Source organism: Vicugna pacos, chromosome 3, assembly GCF_048564905.1.
Source record: "Vicugna pacos chromosome 3, VicPac4, whole genome shotgun sequence".
Taxonomy (NCBI): Eukaryota; Metazoa; Chordata; class Mammalia; order Artiodactyla; family Camelidae; genus Vicugna; species Vicugna pacos.
Genome location: NC_132989.1, coordinates 117,342,335 through 117,362,171, shown reverse-complemented (window position 1 = coordinate 117,362,171; position 19,837 = coordinate 117,342,335). Strand labels below are relative to the sequence as shown.

At 45.9% G+C, this 19,837-nt stretch overlaps 1 protein-coding gene across 1 annotated transcript in view; it reads left to right on the top strand.

The window, feature by feature from the left end:
* Window positions 1-329: 329 nt before the first annotated feature.
* ADAMTS16 (ADAM metallopeptidase with thrombospondin type 1 motif 16) overlaps window positions 330-19,837 on the top strand; it is a 153,569-nt gene continuing 134,061 nt past the window's right edge. Inside the window, exons 1-3 of the mRNA XM_072958938.1 lie at window positions 330-389; window positions 475-580; window positions 7,112-7,437. Of these exons, the coding sequence (XP_072815039.1) occupies window positions 330-389; window positions 475-580; window positions 7,112-7,437 (492 nt within the window). The remainder of the gene's footprint in view (window positions 390-474; window positions 581-7,111; window positions 7,438-19,837) is intronic.

The window sequence follows — 19,837 nt, the reverse complement described above, 5'->3', positions numbered from 1 at the left end:
CCTGCCCTCTTCTGCCCTGCCCTCCCCCTCCCCGGCTCTCCCACGGTGCGGGCGGGTTCTCCGCCGCCGCCCCCGCCGCCGCGGCCACCACTCCGCCCCCCGCGCGGCGCGGAGCCGCAGTAATAAGCCCGGCGCGGGCGGCGCAGCCACGGCGGGGCATCGTCCTGCGCGCGGGCCGGGTCGGTCCTCGGTGGCCACTTGCACGCCGCCGGGCTGGGGAGCATCCCGCGGCCCCGGGCCCCTCCGAGCGCCCCTGGATGAAGCCGTGCGTTATCCCCGCGGGGGCGCAGCGCCGGCGGCGGGCGCGGGTCGCGCGGGGCAGCCCGGCCATGCGGGTCCCCGGCTGCGCGGTGCTCTGGGTGCTGCTGCTGGCTCAGGTGGGTGTGCAGGTGAGTCCCCGACTCTGGGGGCAGGGTCCCCGAGGCGCCCCTGGCTCAGACCCCGTCTCACCGAGGTGTCGCCGCTGTTTTCCAGCAGGCACCTGTGTGCGCCGTGGGACCCGCAGCGACCTCGCCCGGGAACCCGAGCGTCCGGCGTCCTCCTGGTCCCGCGGAGCAGCTGGGCTGGGTGGAAAAGGGCGGTAAGTCTGCGACGGGGGGGAGGTGGAATCCTTGCAGTAGAAGCTCGTGAACCCCCTTAGCGCTGGTTTACAGTGTGCTGCAAATGTTGACAGCTCTAGGAACTTTCTGTAAGATACTGCAGTGCATCCAACCTGTGAGTCAACTCTCACCAATAGTTACAGTTTCCCTGTAAAACAGAAGCAGGTTTACCAGCGTTATTACCATAAACATTAGGGAAGAAAGTAAGGAAATGCATCTATTTAAAAAAATTAAAGATGGAAGGGATAGTCTTGGAGTTGTAGTAGTGTATACCTCAAAGCAATTATAAGCAGCTTATTTCGCCCTTCTCATCCCCTCAGCTCCCTGCCCCTCCTGTTTCCCCATGACCTTTTAACTTGAACATCCTTCACTGTCACAGCAGGGAGCATCAGCCAGCCACTGTTGCCCAGTACTTCTTAGTATCCAAAAGGATGCTCTTCGGAGTTGGGCGTAATTGGAACATAGTAGTTCACGGAATGGGTAATTAGCGTTTTGTGACGTCAGAAGCGATGTCCAAGGTTGTGCCCCGATTTGGCATAAAGGCAAGTCGGACCCTTCTGCAATGTGTGGTTTTACATTCGCCGTTCACAGGGAGCATTTAGCATTCCATGTCTCACGGGAAGTACCTCCCTATCCTGAACTACTTTAGGGTAAAGGAGAAAGCAGGCGCGCAACGTCAGTTGCTAGCTGATTTTTATCTGAACCCAATCCATTGGCAGTTGTTAACTACGAGTACTTTGCATCATTTCCAACTATTAATTACCATCTCAAATGTTACTAGTGACTTACAGAAGAAGAATTAGGTTTGATTATCCCAACATAGTTGCAGAAAACTGGAAAATTTGAGTCAATAATTCAGAATTCCTGCGTCTTGATAACGTTCCACAAAGACAATAATTAAATATTTGCATTAATTATTGAGATTCTCTCTTCCTGAATGCTGTATGAATAGCCTATAAATAAAGTGATAAATCAGATGAATGCTGGAACGTGGGACCCTTTCGGGGGCCACCAGAGGGCGCCAGATGTAAATGAGAGAAAACGTTTAAAAATTGCTTGTCACCATGCTTTTGCAAGAGAAAGCTAATCTGTTTAAAGCTCACCTTCTTGGGCTTGCCCTTGTCCTCTTTAATGATTCATGCTACTATATAATCATTCATGTTGTAGTTAGTTGTCCTTCCCCACTTAAAGAAAAAAAGACTTTTGTGAAAATTCTAGTTTTCTAAAATCATGAATATTCCTGAAGGTCTCAGGAGGTTTTTCAGAGTGGATTCTAGCATTTACGAAGTTTTCTGTTAGGTGAGAGCGTTAGATAACCACTTCCAGGAGAAGAAGCCAAGACTTCCTTCCTGCCCCAGTGTGCCCTCCTTCCGCAAGCTGGACCCCTGGCTGCCTGGCACGTGCATCTAATCCCCTGGCATCTCAGCTGGTGTCCTGAGCCCGGCGTTCCCATGACAACCATTTACCTCCCTTGCTCAAAACCTCAAGGGGAAGGTGTGAGTCTTCATTAGTGATGTCCTGAGGTTCTGTCTTAGGGGACACACCCCCCGCCCCCCCCCCCAGCATGCAAGTGTTTTCTGTCTTCAGTTACAGAAGGCTCAGTGGAGAGGGCGGGGCTCAGTGGGAAGCGTTCGCACCCCAGAAAACAGAGTCTTGCTGCGCAGTGCGTCACCTCTTTTGACCTAGGGCAGCAGAGCTGGAGGAGGCTTTGTGCGACGCTGCCGTTAGCTTCCTGCTGGATGTCTGGGTATCCGTTCAAAACCGCACATTGGCATTGAAGTATCTCTTTTGGCCATAAGGTTTGTTTACCACATATTTCAACCTGTCTTTCCGATGGCACTGGGTGTCTGCAGTAATTTCGCACTAAGAGAGAGAACCCCTTGTATTCTGTGAGGCAACAGGAGGAAACTGAGATCAGTTCTGTTTTTAGACATGAAGTGCACCCACTTCATTCTGGCTGATCAGCATCGCTTTGCCTTAATAGGAGACTTGAATGCTTGTCCCGCAGATTTACCTTGAGTCTTGTTAAGAGCAGAGACAAAGCACAAGTTTGTTAACTTCCAGGTCATGGGTCAGAAGTTTTTGAGGACTATGCGTCCTTGGACGTGAGCGACGTGTGTTTGTGTGTGTGCACTGAAGTTTATATTGATTTCTACTCACACACCCACACAACACGAGGCAGGCTGGCCCAGCGGTGAGCTTGTTAATGGTTAGCAACAGGCTCTCGGGGCTCTGGTTTGTAACCTTCGCTGGTTCCCACGGGGTAAATACGCCCACTGTGGCTGATTCCGAGCTATGGAGGCACTGCCCTTGAACACAGAGTTAGGACGCCACGTGCAAAATCGGTTCTCTGCAGCTGGCACAAGCCGGGCTGAGCATACTCGCCGGTGGTCCACGCCGCCTGCACTGAGTTTGGGACTGGGGTGTCGCTGGCCTTGCTGTTGTGGTCAAGAAACCTCTTAAAATCCCGCAGTCCGGGGTGCTGACTGGTACAGCCATGTGTGAGTCTTTTCAGCTTATGGAAAGCCTCTGCCGAACCAGGGTCTCACTGAAGGATTGTCAAGGGTCAGGAATCTCAGTAATGCTTTTCTCTTGAAGTCACCAGACAGTAGTTCGGGGTATTATCATCTTAAAACCTAAGCTCAGGAGTTACTTTAAAACTGTGAGTTCACTGTGATGATACATTAACTTCTCTGGGAACAGCAGGAAGTGTGTATGGTGAGAAGCTATGCTTACTTTGTTCATTCACTGAATTCTTTGGCTCTGACCTCTTTCACATTCATCTGCACGTAACTGAGAGAGCCTGTTTGACACCAAGGACCGTGCTCTGGGGGAATCAGGGTTTCCTGGCACTGCTGATGCTTTGTTGTGGGAGTCTGTCCTGTGCGTGAAAGGATGCATAGCCACATTCCTGGATTCACCCAACAGATTCTAAAAGCACCACACTCCCCTCCTGCTTTGTGACAATCACAGTGTCTCCAGACACAGCCAAGTGTCTCTTGGGGGTTGGGGGCAGCATAGCACCCTTGTTGGGAACCACCGGACTAAACGTTCACCCATATTCACCCTCAATCTCAGGAAGGGATGTGACTGATGTCAAGGAGTGGCTTTGCGGTGGTTCGAGCTGGTGTGCTGGGCAGGGTCAGGCCAGGTCCCCAGGGCTGACTGTTACCTTGTAGGGACTCTGAGCTGGTTCCTTGGAAACCAAATATATTGGACATAAAACGAATGTAAACATTTTCCTTATTCATTGCATAGTGTTGCCTACCTTGTCATAAATAAATTTCTTATATATAATTGGACAAAAAAAAAACAGAATTAAAACACTGAGAACTCATCACCTTACAGCTCTATGAGTTTTTGGTCTTCTGCCTTCTTGAGGTTCCTTGCCTGCACTGTGTCTGCATGGTGGAAATTATAAGGATGTGCTGTCATGCAAGCCTTGAAACTCCGTCTTCAGACGTCCCGCTGGTAATCCACAGCAGCTACGGGGAAATAGGCAGATGATTTAAACTAGGCTATTCCTTCTGCACCCCGCCACCCCCACAGCTGGTCATCATATACGTGTTGGCACAACACTGGGTTTCTCTAAAAGAGGCTTAAAAGTTGCTATTTTGAAAAAAAAATAGAAATATGCCCCCCCCACTATAAAGGATGAAGATTGTATGTCCTCCAAAATAAAGGTCATAAGAATATAGCTTTAAGTCATCTGGGAACAATTCAACTTTTTAATCGTAATAATGTTCTTCTGTGCAGCGAATTGGCTCATTAGCCAATGTTTGGAACAGTCCACATGCTTTGTCTTGATTCCGTGGACTCTTTTGGGATGGACACAGGCTAGTGGGGAAGTGGAGACACTCCCCAGAGCCCGCGCGGCAGGGCAAAATGTGTTAACGTGACTGCGGCACGCCAGCTGTTCCCGTCGGTCCGGAGAGCCGGGGGCGAGGAAGGCGGTGGGAAAGTGCACACGGGTTAGGCAAGCGCTTTTCCCTTTTTTCAGGAGTGGTCCAGACAGACTGTGATCACGTACTTACTCTGGCCCTTTAATTCCTAATTTGTAGCCCCCTATTTTTTTATTATTGCATGCAATTTAACCAGATTTGTTTTACTCTTTTCGTTTTCTGAAGTGACATATGGAACAACCCCGATGCACTTTGTCGTATCAGACACAGTGTCCCATTTGACATGTACTTCAAAGACTGGTTGTTGCGTCTGCCAGCCAGAACCTCCTGCCTGTCTAGTCTGCATGGGGTCCAGCTCACCCGCTACCTGTGTGAGGCGCCAGGCCCCTGGGCCAGGAGTGATCCCGGGGGGGTTAGAGATCAAAGCACTTGACCTAAGAAGCAGGAGACCTGGGTTCAGGTTGAACAGGCCACCACTAAGGCCTTGGTTATTCTGCCGCCTCATGGGGTTGGGTGTCGGGCCCCTGACTCTCACCTCGCCATGGGCTTCCACACAGGGGGCTCTGGGCAGTGCCTCACATCCATGGCCCCCCTGCCTCTCCCAAACCCAGACACACGCCTGCCATCGCCATCCACAGGTTGCCACCTGCTCTGTTCCAGCGCAACCCCTCAGTCACCTGCCAAGACTGCACGGGGATACGCAGGCAAGTATACACATCAAGTGTTTGGGTTGCAAAGAAAAATGTCTTATTCCAGAAAAAATAATTACCCGAGTCCTGTGACTCATGACCAAATGTCATTCTGCAGGACCCTGTTTTGTTTTGTCTCATGACTCCAGGAAGCAGGACCAACTCGTGCTGAGGGCCCAGTCATTCAGTGTCTAACAGAGCGTCTCTTGCGAGCATAAATTGATAATAAAGGAAGAATATATATGCTTTCTTAGGATATTAGAACCAGGATGAGAGCATTTGAATTGGGTCTTGTTGTCCATATAACAAGAAGTTGTGCTTTGTCTTTGAAGACTGTCCACCTCAGTGTAGGACTAGCCTTCTGATGCTGGGGCCCGGCGTGCGTTTCAAAGGCATCTCAGCGGGAGCTTGGAGGAGACCTGACGTCTTGCTCACCTGTTACTTTCTGGCATTTAGACACAGCGCAACCCAGGAAGCAGGCCCCTGTCCGGACACGCGCAGGCCCATCGCTGGCGTGCAGATGGAGACACATACCAGATATCGTTTACATATATGAAAGGTGCAAACCAAGCTAACAGATTGTTAACTAAAATATTCCAGAGCCTCAGCTTTGACAAGTCTACCTGCACATGGCCTCAGAGTCCAGTCCCAGTTCAGAACATGGCGGTGTGGGACGCTCTGATCCCGGTGTGAAGTCCTCCCCTATGTCTCTGGTCCACATTTGGTCCCGCCCACCCAGGAACCAACTCTCCCTGACCTCTGAGTGGGGAAGATGATGTATCGATGGTGGCAATGAAAGGAAACTTCCTGGCCGTAGCAATGAAAGCTAAATGACTCTAGAAAGGAGGAAGCCTCTTTGGAGTAGACAGTGGCACTGCTCTGAGAAGGGCAGCGGGGATCCCTGCCCAGATGCCACAGACGTTCCCCCCATACTTTGAGCAGAGAGGAGAGTGGCTCACAGGCACGCAGCGCAGAGCCCGGCCTGTCTGTGTGTGCAGCCCGGCAGAACGCATGGGTGCTCTGCCAGCTCCTTGGGGTTTCCCTTCCTTTGACGTTTTACAAATAAACCATTTATCTGAGCACATTTTAGCCCGGTATAATTTACATTAGAGTGGGGAGAAGAGTGGTGTATGTCTTTGGATGGCCCCGAAGTGTGAAATACGGTCAGGTGCCCAGAACGCGGGCCGCTCGGAGGGCCAGCGGTGGTTTCCACCGGGAGCAAATCCACATCCAAGCGTCTCCCAACCTGAACATTTCTTTGGGTTGAGTTCCGTGGAAGTTTGTCAGTTACGTGTGTTCCAAAACTAGGAAACTATGAGACTGTGAAACTAAGAACCATGAGTATCAGGGCTAAGGCATAGTTTCTCTTGATAAATACAAATTTTTAAAAAGATGAGACTATGTGCATTCTGCCTTTTCTCCTGTAGTTCTGTGATTCATAATTAGGCATTTTGAAATTAAGCACCAAAGAATGGCCATCATATTTGTCTTTTTAACTGTTTTCTGCAAAAATCATCACTATTTTTAAGCTATAATTTCTTAGCAGTGGAATGAAGGTATTGATAAAAGGCAATAGGATGAAAGGAATGTTTAGAACTATAAAAATGAGTCCTTATTATAATTACTCTAAAGAAATTACTCTATAATCCGAAAAGTCCACCCTTAGCTTCAGTTGGCCTGTAATCTGTTGTTCCTTAGATGTGTCGTAGCACTTGCTGGATCGGCGGTAACACATTGTAGGGACGAGCGTGACCCCCTGAAAGGCCCTGTGGAGATCGTCCCTTCCAGCTGACTTTACGCATTCCACAGTTTCCTTTTCTGTGGGGTGGAAATACCATCAGGCCATAAGTTGTATTTGAAAACTTCCTGATCCTTTCCAGAATTCTGAAATCACTCAGCGCATCCCCTCTCTCGCTTTCAGAGTATGACCTGGTGTCCCCCTATGAGGTTGACCCCAACGGCAACTACGTGTCCCACGAGATCACGCACCCGCAGAGGCGGAAACGGGCGCTGGCGCAGCGCGGGGTGGACGCCCTGCACCTTCGGCTGAAAGGCTTCCGGCACGACTTCCACATGGATCTGACAACTTCCGTCAAGCTGGTGGCCCCTGGATTCCTCGTGCAGACCCTGGGAAAGGGGGGCACCAAGTCGGTGCAGACTTTCCCGCCCGAGGAGTTCTGCTTTTACCAGGGTTCCTTGCGATCCCACAAAAACTCCTCGGTGGCTCTTTCAACCTGCAAAGGTTTGGTGAGTACAGCTCTTGCCGCCTGTCGTGAGACAGTGGGGACAGTGACGTGTGAGAAGGGACAAGTGACAAGGTTTCTGTTGTGTGTTAGCTCATTCTTCCATTGTTCACAGATTTTTTTGATCTGTCAAAGTGGGAGGAAAATTGTCAAGTAATAGTTTCTAAAATCCGTTGGGCTGCTTCCTTTCCCTGTTTGGAAACACCGTGCACCCCCTGCCTTTTGAGGTTGTTCTGGAAGAGCCGTGGGAGGCCACTGCAGCTGGAAGACTGTGCGCAGGACTCCTGGCCAAGTCTGAAGGCTCCGGCTTCTCGGGACGGGTTTGCTCTGACGGGCTATGACTCGCTGGTCACTCTTGCTGGCCGCTTACTCCCGCTAGGGCAGCCCCTTCAATCTGAATAGAACGGTGGTGTTCAGCGACTGGCTGTGTAGACTGTTTGGTCCAATGCTTGAAAGCCCTTTGTATCTGCCATTCTGATGGTGATAACGTGTTTGCAAAGGAGAACGTTCATTCCAAACAGTGGTGGATCCAGGGCAGGGCAGTGTTAGGCTGATGATTCCACTGGTGCTTCCCTCGTTTTCTCAGTATCTGCGTTAGACCGTTAGACAGTAAACATCCTCATGCTTCAGGCTGTCCCCTTTGCTGGGACCCTAGGGCGAGGAGCGTCGGGCCAAGCGGAGAAGGTACAGTCCCTCAGGCTGACTCACGCTGAAATATGAATGGCTTATCTTTTACTTTTCTTAAACTATTTCCATAATTTTAGGGGGGAAAAGTTTAGTAGGTGCTTAGGTTCTCGGACACATACTAATTAGTCAGACACATATAAGGGAGACATGACAGAAGTCGCCAAGTGAAAACATGTGGTTAAAACATTAAGGTCTGAGCGTGTTAAGTTTGACAGATTTTTTTGAACATTTGTTACATCTCCAGAAAACACTCTAAGTCTCTCTTAAATTCCTTTTTCCTCTTTGGAAAGGGGGAGTTCAGACTCTGCGTCTTATGAAGATTTTGCGTGTATGTATGTGAATGTTGGATGCCAAAGGGGCATTCATAACCAATTCCTTAAAATACTGCATGTGTGCAAATGCTGTATCTTTTTTTTTTAAATATTAGCATTCTGCTTTTTAGGGGAATTTGGTACTGGCTGGGCTCATGTCTACTTTGAATTGTAAAAGGCTTTTGGTTTGAGAATGGCTACGACGGGGAATTGACGAGGATAAGGTGATGGCTACTTGGCACACTTGTTAACCATGGAGACAGCATGGCTGACATCTGCCACACTCTCCCAAGAAAAGTAGATCTGCCTTAAGGAAAGAGCTAGACCTCTTCATGTAAGGCACTAAAGGCCTCAGTCTCTTCCTTGGCTTTCTTCAACAAAGGCTCAGACCAATAATGGAAGCCATCTGTGAGGTAGGGCGGTGTGCCCCGCCTTTCAGAGCACCCTTGGATTCGTTTGTGGAGTTTGAGTGAGGTGCTTCCCATGAACCCAGCTGGGGTGCAGGCTCATTGACACCCCCAATCTCTGTGAGCCTAGGTCTTCCCACGCCTGGAGTCTGTTCTGTGAATAGAGCTGGCCAGCCGCAGCTTGAGATTTCTGGCTGTCTTTGAACTCAATGGGAGTTAACAGCGAAAGCTGTAAATGACAACTACATAAAAGATAAAGAAGTGAAAAGAACAGGAAAAAAGACTCCCCTGGATAATCGACACTGGAATTCAGTATTTTGGTCCCTGGATGTTTTCACCATTCATCTTCCAAGCACATTAATTCCAGCTTCGCTGGGATTTTGTCTACGAAGGGTCACTGCAAAGCCGACCTCAACTAGAATTATGAGTGTGAGATTCAGGGGCATTTGCCATAGGATAGGACAAATCAAAGGCATTTTAAAGACAAAAAAGGGAGGATTGAGGAGTCCTCAGTCTTTAGCCAGATAATAAAATTATTGAATGGAAATGCCCCTCAAGTAGCTGCCAAGTCTTGTTATTTCTTCCGTGATTGATGGTTACCCCAGCCGTTCTCCTTCAAACCTATTAACACATGAAGAAAAATAGCATATCTTTTACATTAGATGATGGCTCCTTTTTGTTACTATTGTTACTCTTTGTTCTTCTGGGTTCTAATGGAAGTTCTAGATAGATCTTGGTCAGGCTTTTCTCAGCTGGGCTTCTAGGTGACTCGGCTCTCTGAGTCAGGGGTCTCCTTGCTTTGCTCTGTCATCACTCACACGCCTTTGCAGACCTAGTGGAGGCCACTTTGAAAACAAGCTCCCTGGTAGTGGGAAATGATCTAAATTCTGTTCTTCCTATTTAATCAATAGCACAAGCGTACGACTTTTCATTTAAAATGTATTACTGTTTAATTAAGAGTTTAATAGATCGTATTACTCAATTAGAGAAAATGATTTACAAATATGAGACAAGGCATTTCCCAACTAATACATAGCTCTTCCTCCTGGTTCTCAAATTTTGAATTTGGGAAAATGCTGCTCTAGTCCTCGGATAATTGATTTGAGGAACACTGTGAGAGTTCATAGCTAATGGTGTGGTTTCATTTTAGTAAATAAATATTGTTAAAGAAGAAAGACAAACCTAAAATTAATGTTTTACTTTGAATCTCACGTAAGTGGTGGCTGTGCTTCAGAACTGTGCCTCGCCGGGGCCTGCCAGAGCCGGGCCCGAGGGGCACACTGTCTGACGGGAGAAGCAGGGACAGAAAGCTTTGCTGCGCAGTGATGAGCTAAGGACCTGTATGGGTGCCGGGAGAACGAAGATGCAGACTCCTCGCCCCGCCCCGCCTTGCTGAGAGACAGCGGCGTCTGGGTGGGTTTCCAGAGGAACGATTGTCCAAGCTGAATCCTTACTGTAGAATTGGGATGTGATGCCCATGAATGGCCAGGGAAGACTACTGATGTCCATCAAGGTCACGGAATCCCTGATAACACCATCTATGAATGTTTAGAAGTCAATATTTGTATATGAAAACCAAGTATAGTAAACAAAATAAGATCAGTCACCCTGAAAATGACTTTGAAAGTCATTCTGGTATTGCCACCAAGTATCTTGACTCAAGATATTTCTCATTTTGCTGCATAAGTTTACTTTAAAAAAAAGTGTCTATTTTACTTATGTCTCTTTCAAGCTGACGTCATGAATCTGTTCTGATTACCAATCACAAGCACATAAATGCCTACACACAGTAGGTGCTTTTCAACACTTGTTAAATAATGAATAAAATTACTGGGCTAATTACAGTGTAGGAAACAGTGATGACAAGGACAGTAGCAGAAGGAACAGTAATAACTCACTGGAGGTTATTTGCCAAACACTTGCCCAAGGATTTCCCATTTTATCCCGTTTGTCATCTCACTTAGCTTAATGACAACTCTAAGAGACAGAGACTATTTAAAAAAAAAAAAAGCTTTATTGAGATACAATTTACATATCCGAGTTTCACCCCTTGAAAATGTAGAATTCAATGTTCTTTAGTATATTTCCCAACTTGTGCAGATGTCACCACAATCTAATTTGAGACATTTACATCACCCCAAAAAGAAGCCCCATACAGTCAGCCCCCATTTCCCTCAAACCCTCATCAGCCCATGGCACCCATTAATCTGCCTTCTGTGGTTATAGATTTGCTGGATCCGGCCACTTCTTAGACATGGAGGCGTGAAATACGCGGTCTTTGACAACTAGCTCCTTTCACTTAGGACCCCGTGTTCAAGGGTCACCCATTTCACAACATGTATAAAGACTTAACCATTTTCATTGGTGAATAATGAGCTTTGTATACACGTGCCCCTTTTTTATTTTAATGTCTATCAGTTGATGGACAGTATCATATGTATTTTCTTTGTTTACGTGAATAATGTTGCTAGGAACATTTGTGTATGAGAGTTTGTGTGGACATATGTTTTCATTTCTCTTGAGTATGTATCTAGAAGTGTAATTTCTGGATCTTACAGAAACTCTACACTTAATCTTCTGAGGGAGATTCCAAACTGTGTTTCATAGTAGCTGCACCATTTTGCATCTGCCCAGCAATGCATAGGGGTTCCAGTTTCTCCACATTCTGGACAACACCTGTTCTTGTCCATCCTTTCTTCTCACAGACATCCTAGTGGAGATAAAATGGTGTCTCGTGGTGGTTTTGATTTGCTGGGTAGAGATTATTGATCAACAGGCTTTTTTTTGTTGTTGCTTTGTTGTGTTTGTCTTTCAGCACTTTGAATATGTCAGCCTGTTCCCTCCTGGCTTCCACTCTTTCTGACAAGAAGTCAGCTGTTTATCTCATTGTAGTTCTGTTACACGTAAAGAATTGTTTTTCCTTTTGCTGCTTACAATTTTTCTTTGTCTTTCAACACCATTACTATGATGTGTAAAGGTGTGGGTACCTTTGAGTTTAGCCTTCTTGGCATTATATGAGCTTCCTGAAAGTTCATATTTATGGTTTTCCTCAGTTTGTGAAGTATCCGACCATCATTTCTTCATATGTTTTTGGCTCCTTTTTCTCCTCTCCTTTGGTGCTCCTGTGACTCGTACATTGGTGTGCTTAACGATGGACCACAATTATGAGGCTCCATTCATTTTCTTCATTCTCCTTCCTTTGCGCTCCCTGGATCTTGTAATCTTTTCTGATCGCTCTTCAAGTTCACTGTCTCTGCTGGCAGTTCAGATCTACTATTAAGCTTCTGCATTTGTCATTTTGGGTATTGTACTTCTCAGCTTCAATTTGGCTCTTTTTATACTTTCTTCAGCTCTGTATTTTATAAGACATGGCTATGACACCTTGCTTTGATTCTTAGGTGTAATTCTTTCTGTTTTTGAACAGATTTGTAATAGTTACTTTGAAGTCTTTGCTCAGTTGGATGTCTGGGTCCCCTAGAAGCAGTTTCCATTCCCTCGTTCTCTTCCTGTGTACGGGTCACTCTTTTGTTTCTTTGCACGTCTTATAATTTTCTTTGCTGAAAACTGAACACTAGAGTTAATACATTTTGGCAGCTCTGGATGCTGATCACACTCCACCACTTACTTGTTTACTGACTGGTTCAGTGAAAAGCCTGTGCTGGTATCACACCCAGCTGTTAGCCTGCGCTGACTGCTAGCTGATTGCTCGTTTTTCTTTTTCACAGTCCCCTTGGACATAAACTGCTTTGTAGTCTCATTTGATTACAGAAGCGTTTCGCACAGTTAGGATGCTCATTCTGAGAATCCTCCAACACCGGGGGGAGTCCTCTTGTCTTTTTCCCTGAGTCTCTATTCTAAACTTCTAGTTGGCATTCTGTTTTGCTCACTGTTATGTGTCCCGTGGACCAGCCTTCTTTTAATTGCTTGCAACCAAGCTATCCACTATTTTTGACAATGGCCTTGGACATGAACTTTCACACACTCTGTTCCAAATACAATCGGCCCTTTTAAGTGAGCTCCTTGTCCTTGCAGCCTGCTTCTCCCCCTGGGCAAAATGTGTGTGCCACTAGATGGGAGCTGGGGCTGGCAGAATACTTCTCCCCGCAAAGTGACTCCCCTGCTCTGGGGGTGGAGTTCTGGGTGGGGACAGTAGCTCCTGGTCTTCTCTGCTTTTGTTTCCTGGCTTGAAGCCTCTATCTTACAAGCCTCTACCCTGCAGAGGTCGGGATATTCAGGGATTTGTTATTCTCAGCCTTCTGAGCCTGGAGTAGAGCTTCCACCCTATGAGTAGGGGCCGCTTGGCAGAAGGGAAATCAGTTCTCATGGCCACGCCCTTCTGGAATAGGGCTTCTGCAGTATAGAACTGGTGGCATAGCGATGTTTGTGTCTTGCTTCTCCTGATGTGAAAATACAGCTCCACAAGGGGCACCTGGGGGATGGGGAGCCCTGGTCTTCTTAGGATGTGCCTGGAATAGAGCTCTGTCACACTGAGTAGGGGGCAAGGTGAGCATGTGACTAGACCATGGCTCAAATGCCACCAAACTTCACCGTTCTTTGAGACATATGCTAAATTTAATTCAATACATGTTTCTCTACTTTTTATACCCTTAAGACAATTTCCAGAGACTTTACATGATGTGTGTGTGTGTGGGTGTTGTTGTGTGTGTATATATAATTTTCAGCAAATGGCTGTTTCACTTGAGAGAGGGCCTGCTACAGTCCTCACATGGCCATTCTGGAAGTCGGCCTCTGCTAGACGCTGCTGTTAACATACTTTGCAAATCGCTGCCCAAAACTATTTCATCGTCCTCATTTTACAGATGATCCCCAAGGTAATTCTTGAAAGAGAGAAATTTTGACCTAAGTTGTCTGACTTCAGAACCAGCACTTTAAATCACAATGTTGTTTTGCTTCCCTTGATCATAAGATCATTGCCGCACTGCAGGGACCCACAGGATCCTTTACAGGCCTTTCCACCGCATCAGCCTCGAATGCTCCCTACAGTGTAATGATGCTCTCACTGGGCTGCCACCTCATCCACCTTCCTCGGGATCAAGCCCTCTCTGAACTTAGTGATCCCACTCGTAATGTATCAGGGGCTTCCATTAAAATGCATGGATTCATTCCACAATTATTTACTTATAGGGTTTTTTTTTTATACCAGGCTGTAAGTTTTTGAAGAGATATTGTATTAGTCATCTTTGTACCCTCAAGTTCCTTCTAACACTAACCAAAATTCTTTGTTCTCTTGCCACGAATGATTGTATTTTAAGCTAACAAAATAATAAAAGTTTAGTTTGTCTTCTCAAACTCTATTTTGAGATATGAATAAATATAAAATTCATTTTATAAGCCCTTTCATATGATTTCCTTTCATGACTAATGCCAAACATTCTATATTTTCTTTTGAAGTCCCGTTTATTCAGAAATGGTTTAATCAATAAGACTTCTGACAGAATATTAAAAAAAAAACCCACTGTCAATATTTCCAAGTGAGATTTCTTTAGAAACATTTTCTGTGCACACAACAGGGTTACATTTTCTTAAAGGATTTCATAGAAGTTCTATACTTGGATTAGTTCTTTACCAAAAATAATGAGTATCAAATCTATCAATTGTCCTTGGCAAAAAGTCTGTGTGAATTTTAGCCCCTCTCATGTAATTTGTTAAGGAATTAATGCATAGGGTATAGACTACTTCTCCTAAAATCTAATTATTCTCTTGTTTTCGATAGTGCTGGCAAACTTGTAAGTGTCACAGTTCCCAGTTCGGGTGGAGAACTCCCTGACTTGGTTGGAGACTTACTTGGGGCCCTGGTTTGAATTGATTGGGTTTTGTTTCCAGGCACAAACTCCAGGGATTCTCTGGAAACTCTAGTCATAGAGAGTTTTTCTAACGCACCCAATAAATCCTAGGAAACTGAAATCTTGCCAAATTTTCAACCGACTTTGAAAAATGTTCTTAAACCAGGGAAATAAGACAGGAGTAGAAAGGAAGAACCAACACAAGAGATGGTTTGAAAGGCTAATATGAGTTTTAAAAGAAATGTATCATTTTCTGAGAAAGCCAGTGATGGCATAGCCAGCTGAAAATATGTCAGTCTTAGGAGGCATGCAGGAAAACTGTACAGAAAATAAGATTTGGGGATAAAGTATGGCCAAAGTTAGCAATTACTAGGAAATGCAAAAGGTGGGTGTGGGGAACTAATAGGAAGTATTGAATTATTACATCGATTTCTGCTGATTACTAAACAATAGATGTAGTATAAATCTTTAAGTTGACAAAATTGAATGTATCTCATTATTAGAACTAAATCAAAGTAACATTTTATAAGATGGTATTTTATACTGGACCACAGATTTTTCTATTAGCTTACCATTAGTTGTAAACAAAAGTAAGATGATTAGAGAAATCTGAGTGTAACAGCTATCGTTTTGTCCCATTCCCCTGATTTTTCCAATGATGAACCTGAGAGTCAAAGGAGGTGAAGTGACTTGGCCAATACTACAAAGCCAGGTGGGGCTCAGGTCTAGGCTGTATGTCTTTAGATTTTCTGTCCAGGGATATTTTCACTGCAACACACTGGATGTTATTAATTCTCACTATAAGGAGGAGCCAGTTGAAGAGCTTACATGTTGGAATATGTGCTAAGGATTTTAAAGATAAAGTAGACGTGTCCTCAGTCTGGAGATGTGGGCCAGGGAGCAGTGAGGACAGGACAGAGTGGCAGCCTTCCCTCTGGTCAGTGTTCGGTGCTCCTGGTGTCCTTTTGCTGGGAGGCTCTGCTTCCCCTATCACCACCCAGGGCAGCCCTTGTGTGGACGCTTTCATGGCCCATATAATGTCTGCTGTCACGATCATCAGAATAGAGCTCATCTCCACGATCAGTATGACACGTTTTCTTCATGGCCAAGATTAGCCAGAGAACAGCCATATGGATCCCCTTGGATGAGCAGATATATGATCCCTGTGGCCATTTCCTCTAGGGAATGGCTCAAGTTTGGGATTTTCCAAAGGACAAGGATGCCTGAAACCTAGTTTTTAGAGTGATTATTTGAGAGAAATTCCAGGCAAGAGAGAGTAAAAGAAGAGGCCAGATGAAACCAAGCTCTTTAAAGCATGAAGCTGCCTTGCTTCAAGTTAAACTAGAGCAGTCTGACTGTATCTGCTTAACACACTTAACATCTTTTCCTTTTTAAATGTCACTTCCACCATGAGGACCTCCCTGATTCCTCCCATCTAAAATTGCCTTCTCTTCCCTCTCCACATGAACTTCCTATCCCCTGCTTTACTTTTCTACACAGTGTTTATCATTATGTGTATCAATCACAGCCTAGTTAGGAAGCAGAAGCCACACAAGTTAACTGAAAAGAGAGAATTAATACAATGCATTTGGTAGGTATTAAAAACCTGAAAAAAGAAAAAGAAAACCTCAAGGCATCACAGGATAGCAAGTGTGAGAAGCAGCTCCTGGACCTGGGACTAAGGCACTGAGGGAAGAAGTCAGGATTATTAGAACGCAGTTGCTTAGGTGCAGACCCCTGGAGAGGGGTGCCAGCCAGCTGGTACGAGGACTTGGAGGGGGCCTCTTGCTGCTGGTTTTTTAAGTCACCTGTAAACTGCAATCAGCTGCTGTTACTGAATTAACTGCCACAGCCAGGGTGAAGCAAGGAGGACAGGAACAGAAAGCATACAGGAAGTGCTCAGAGGGCAGACAGGAAGTCCACGTTGGGCAGACAGGAAGTGCACAGGATGCATACTGGAAGTGCACAGAGCACAGACAGAAAGCCCTTGGTGATGGGCAGTGGGGGCAGACAGCAGACAGGAAAGAATAAGCTCTTCCTCCTGCTTTGTTCTGTCCAGTCCCTCGTTGTGCCGCCACGGGCAGAAGTGAACAGAGAGTGGCAGCAAAGCAAAATGGGATGTACAGAGTCCCAGCCTCGACATCACGAAGTTTAAAGGGGCACTTGGAACTGAGGACGATTTAACACAAAACAGCCTGTCTACTGTGCTAAACACTGAGAGTATAGCAGGGGTTGATGTCTTTTCTTGCTTCATCCCCAACGCTTTCAGAAGTGCCTGGCAGATAGTAAAGTCCTCAATAAAAATGTATTCAGTGAACAATTGTTTTTTTAAAGAGAAACAAGAATTCTGGCGCTTTGCAAAAATCATTTGCACAGCCACTGGTCTGGAGGGAGGAAAAAAGGAGACACTAAAAGCTAAAATAGTAGGGGCATCCCAGCCCTCTCTAGAGCAAGGGCTAGACGTCCAGAAGTAGACCTCAGCAGGCTTCTCCCTGTGAGGGGTCGGAGCGGTCAGATTTGGTGCAGGCAGACGTTCCTCCCGTATGACGGCTGTTCTTGCTCTTGTTCCTGATTTGTTTAAAATGAAGTCCCCTGTGTAGCTTGCCTGCGGGGAGAAGCACAGCACTTCCTCAAAAGCCTTGGAAGCAGTATTTCATGACTTACGACAAGGAATAAACTGACACACAGGAGCGTGTGCATGTGTGTGTGTGCGTGTGTGTGTGCTTTCAGTGTCTGTGAGCTTGGTTACCCTAAACCACTCCTGAAGGAGGCGTTCGGGCATCATCCCCTAGAAGCCCTGTATCACAGTGAATTCAGCGGAGCCTTGTTTGGCTCGCTCTGGACAGCAGCCGTCCTCGGTAATCCCACCCCAACGCCCAGGCTCCCTGCGCGTCCAAACGCAGCTGGAAGCCACTCTTTGCATTTGCTCTTCTGTCGCTTCTTCAGTCCCCAGTTCTCCCAGGTGTATCATTTTTACTGATTTTGATACTTTTGTCCAATAACAGCATTCATTGTTTGTTTTTTATTGCACATATTTTTCACTACTCAAGGGTTTGTTTTTAAGTTTTAAGAACAGCATGTGGTTTAAAGACATTCAATCAAGTAAATCCAGTATTTTAAATGAGTAGCCAAATCAGTACTAATTTCATATTTCCTTTGCTAAAATTATTGTGAAATTATAGGAAAACCAAAGAAAAATATCTCGTTTGAAAAAATTACAATCTAAAGAAATATAGGCAGGATTCTTATTTTTTCTTGTATAGTTAATTGACAGTAAATAGACATACCCAGTAAGGCACACACTGTCAATATATAAAAAGTTAACAGTTTTAAAACAAAAATTAAACTAAATTAAGACAGAACTAAATTTAAAAAATCCACATGATGCTACCAGATTTACAGGGATGTTAAACCAGATTTACAGCTGGTTGCCTGTAGTTTAAAAATGATGCTAAAATAATGGAAAGCTTCAGCAGACAATGACAGATATATCCAGGTATTCCAGGTTTCTGTCATTGAATAGTTATGTCTCCACCCCCTAAGACATTAGAAATTTGGATAAGACTTGTAAAGTAAAATGTAACTTAAGCAATAGGTGATTTCTTCCAGTATGTGAAGCCTGAGAAAAATATTTGCCTTGATGACCTTAGGGTCATTTCATTTTATCATAGTTTAAATTTTTATGGGAGTACATTGTACCTTTCTCTCTTGGGTGGAAAAGCGGAGGCTGTCCCTTAAACGTGGTGAGCCTGTATTTAAGTGCACACAGGTTGTGAACGTGTTGAAAGAAGATTCTTAGCTTTGACGGGGCTTGCAGAAGTAGCCAGGGCCTCCGTGCAGGGTAGCTCAGGCTGGGTCCTGGGAACTGTGAATGGGCGTGCGGGGGGAGGGCGGGAGTCAGAGGCTATTCCATGAAAAATGAGGCCAGCTGCCCGCATTCCTACCCCCCCTACTTCCCTCCAGGGAGCCGCCTCAGTGGAGGCTGAGAAGCACAGTCCTGACCTCGTCATTCCCTTACTCGACCTGTGCCCATTGCACTCTGGGTAAGCCCCACATCCTCAGTCTGGCTGATGATGCTCCTGAGGTCTGCCCTTGCCTGCAACTTCAGCCTCATAGGGGAAACTCTCCAGGCTCCAGTGGCACCACCTTATTTCTTACAAAATAAGGCTGAGCTTCTCACCCCCTCAGAGCCTTAGCAAATGCTATTTCCATTCTGCTTGGAACACAATTCCAATCCTCCGTCCTCTGGTTAAGTGTCCTTTATTCTCTAGGCATCAGTAAGCAAGTCACTCCCATAAGTCTTCTCTGATGCTCCAAACCAGGGCAGATTCCCTTGTAACACATTCATGACTCACCTTGCCTTTCTCCTTGAAAGGAATTGTCCCAGTTGAATTCTTACTTTGATTACTAGCTTAACATTTGCGCCTCTCTCCCAATAGACAGTCAGCATCCTAAGGGCAGCACGAATTGTCAGGATCTCTTCAAGATCAGAGCACCCAGTAGTGTTCCTGGCCCACTGAAGCAACTGGACAGATGGGTGGGCGGGTGGATGGATGGATGGATGAAAGGTCCTAGTTTCAGATACTGGTTGCATCTATGCTAGAGAAAGTCCCTGTATCCAGAGAGAAGGTGCAGCGGCTGTGGAAAGTTCTGTCTAGCAATGGCTCTAAGCTGAGTTTGACAGCACGCATTTCCCAGCCACTGTACAGACACAGCCTGTCTGTTGAGGCTCTGGAAACGTATTTTCACAGCAGAAAAGAACCGAGCAAGTGCTGCCCACACTCCATAGCTTTAGAAAAGGCCCCCGGCAAGCGAGCGGATTGCTGTCCCAACCACGGGAGCAGTTTTTCTAAGGACAGAGAAGATCTCTAAACAGATTCCAAGCAAGAAATACTGCAGTACACTTAGGTAACAGGATATGATATCATTTATACAAAGTACAATTTAAGAAACTGAATGGAGTCTGTCCACCTCTTAGCTCTTTAAACGTTACTACAGGAGTATGAAGACACCGTAATGGCTTGTCTCAGTTTCTTGGACATCCGTTGTCTTTAATGACCAAGCATATGATCAGGGTGGGTTGTCTGCTGCACGTGAAGAGTTCTGAAAAAGGGTCTTCTTCCCGCCCTGTATCCTCCACAAAATATGATGCAGCAAACTTATTCTCTACTTACTTTTAAGGATAAAAAGCTTAT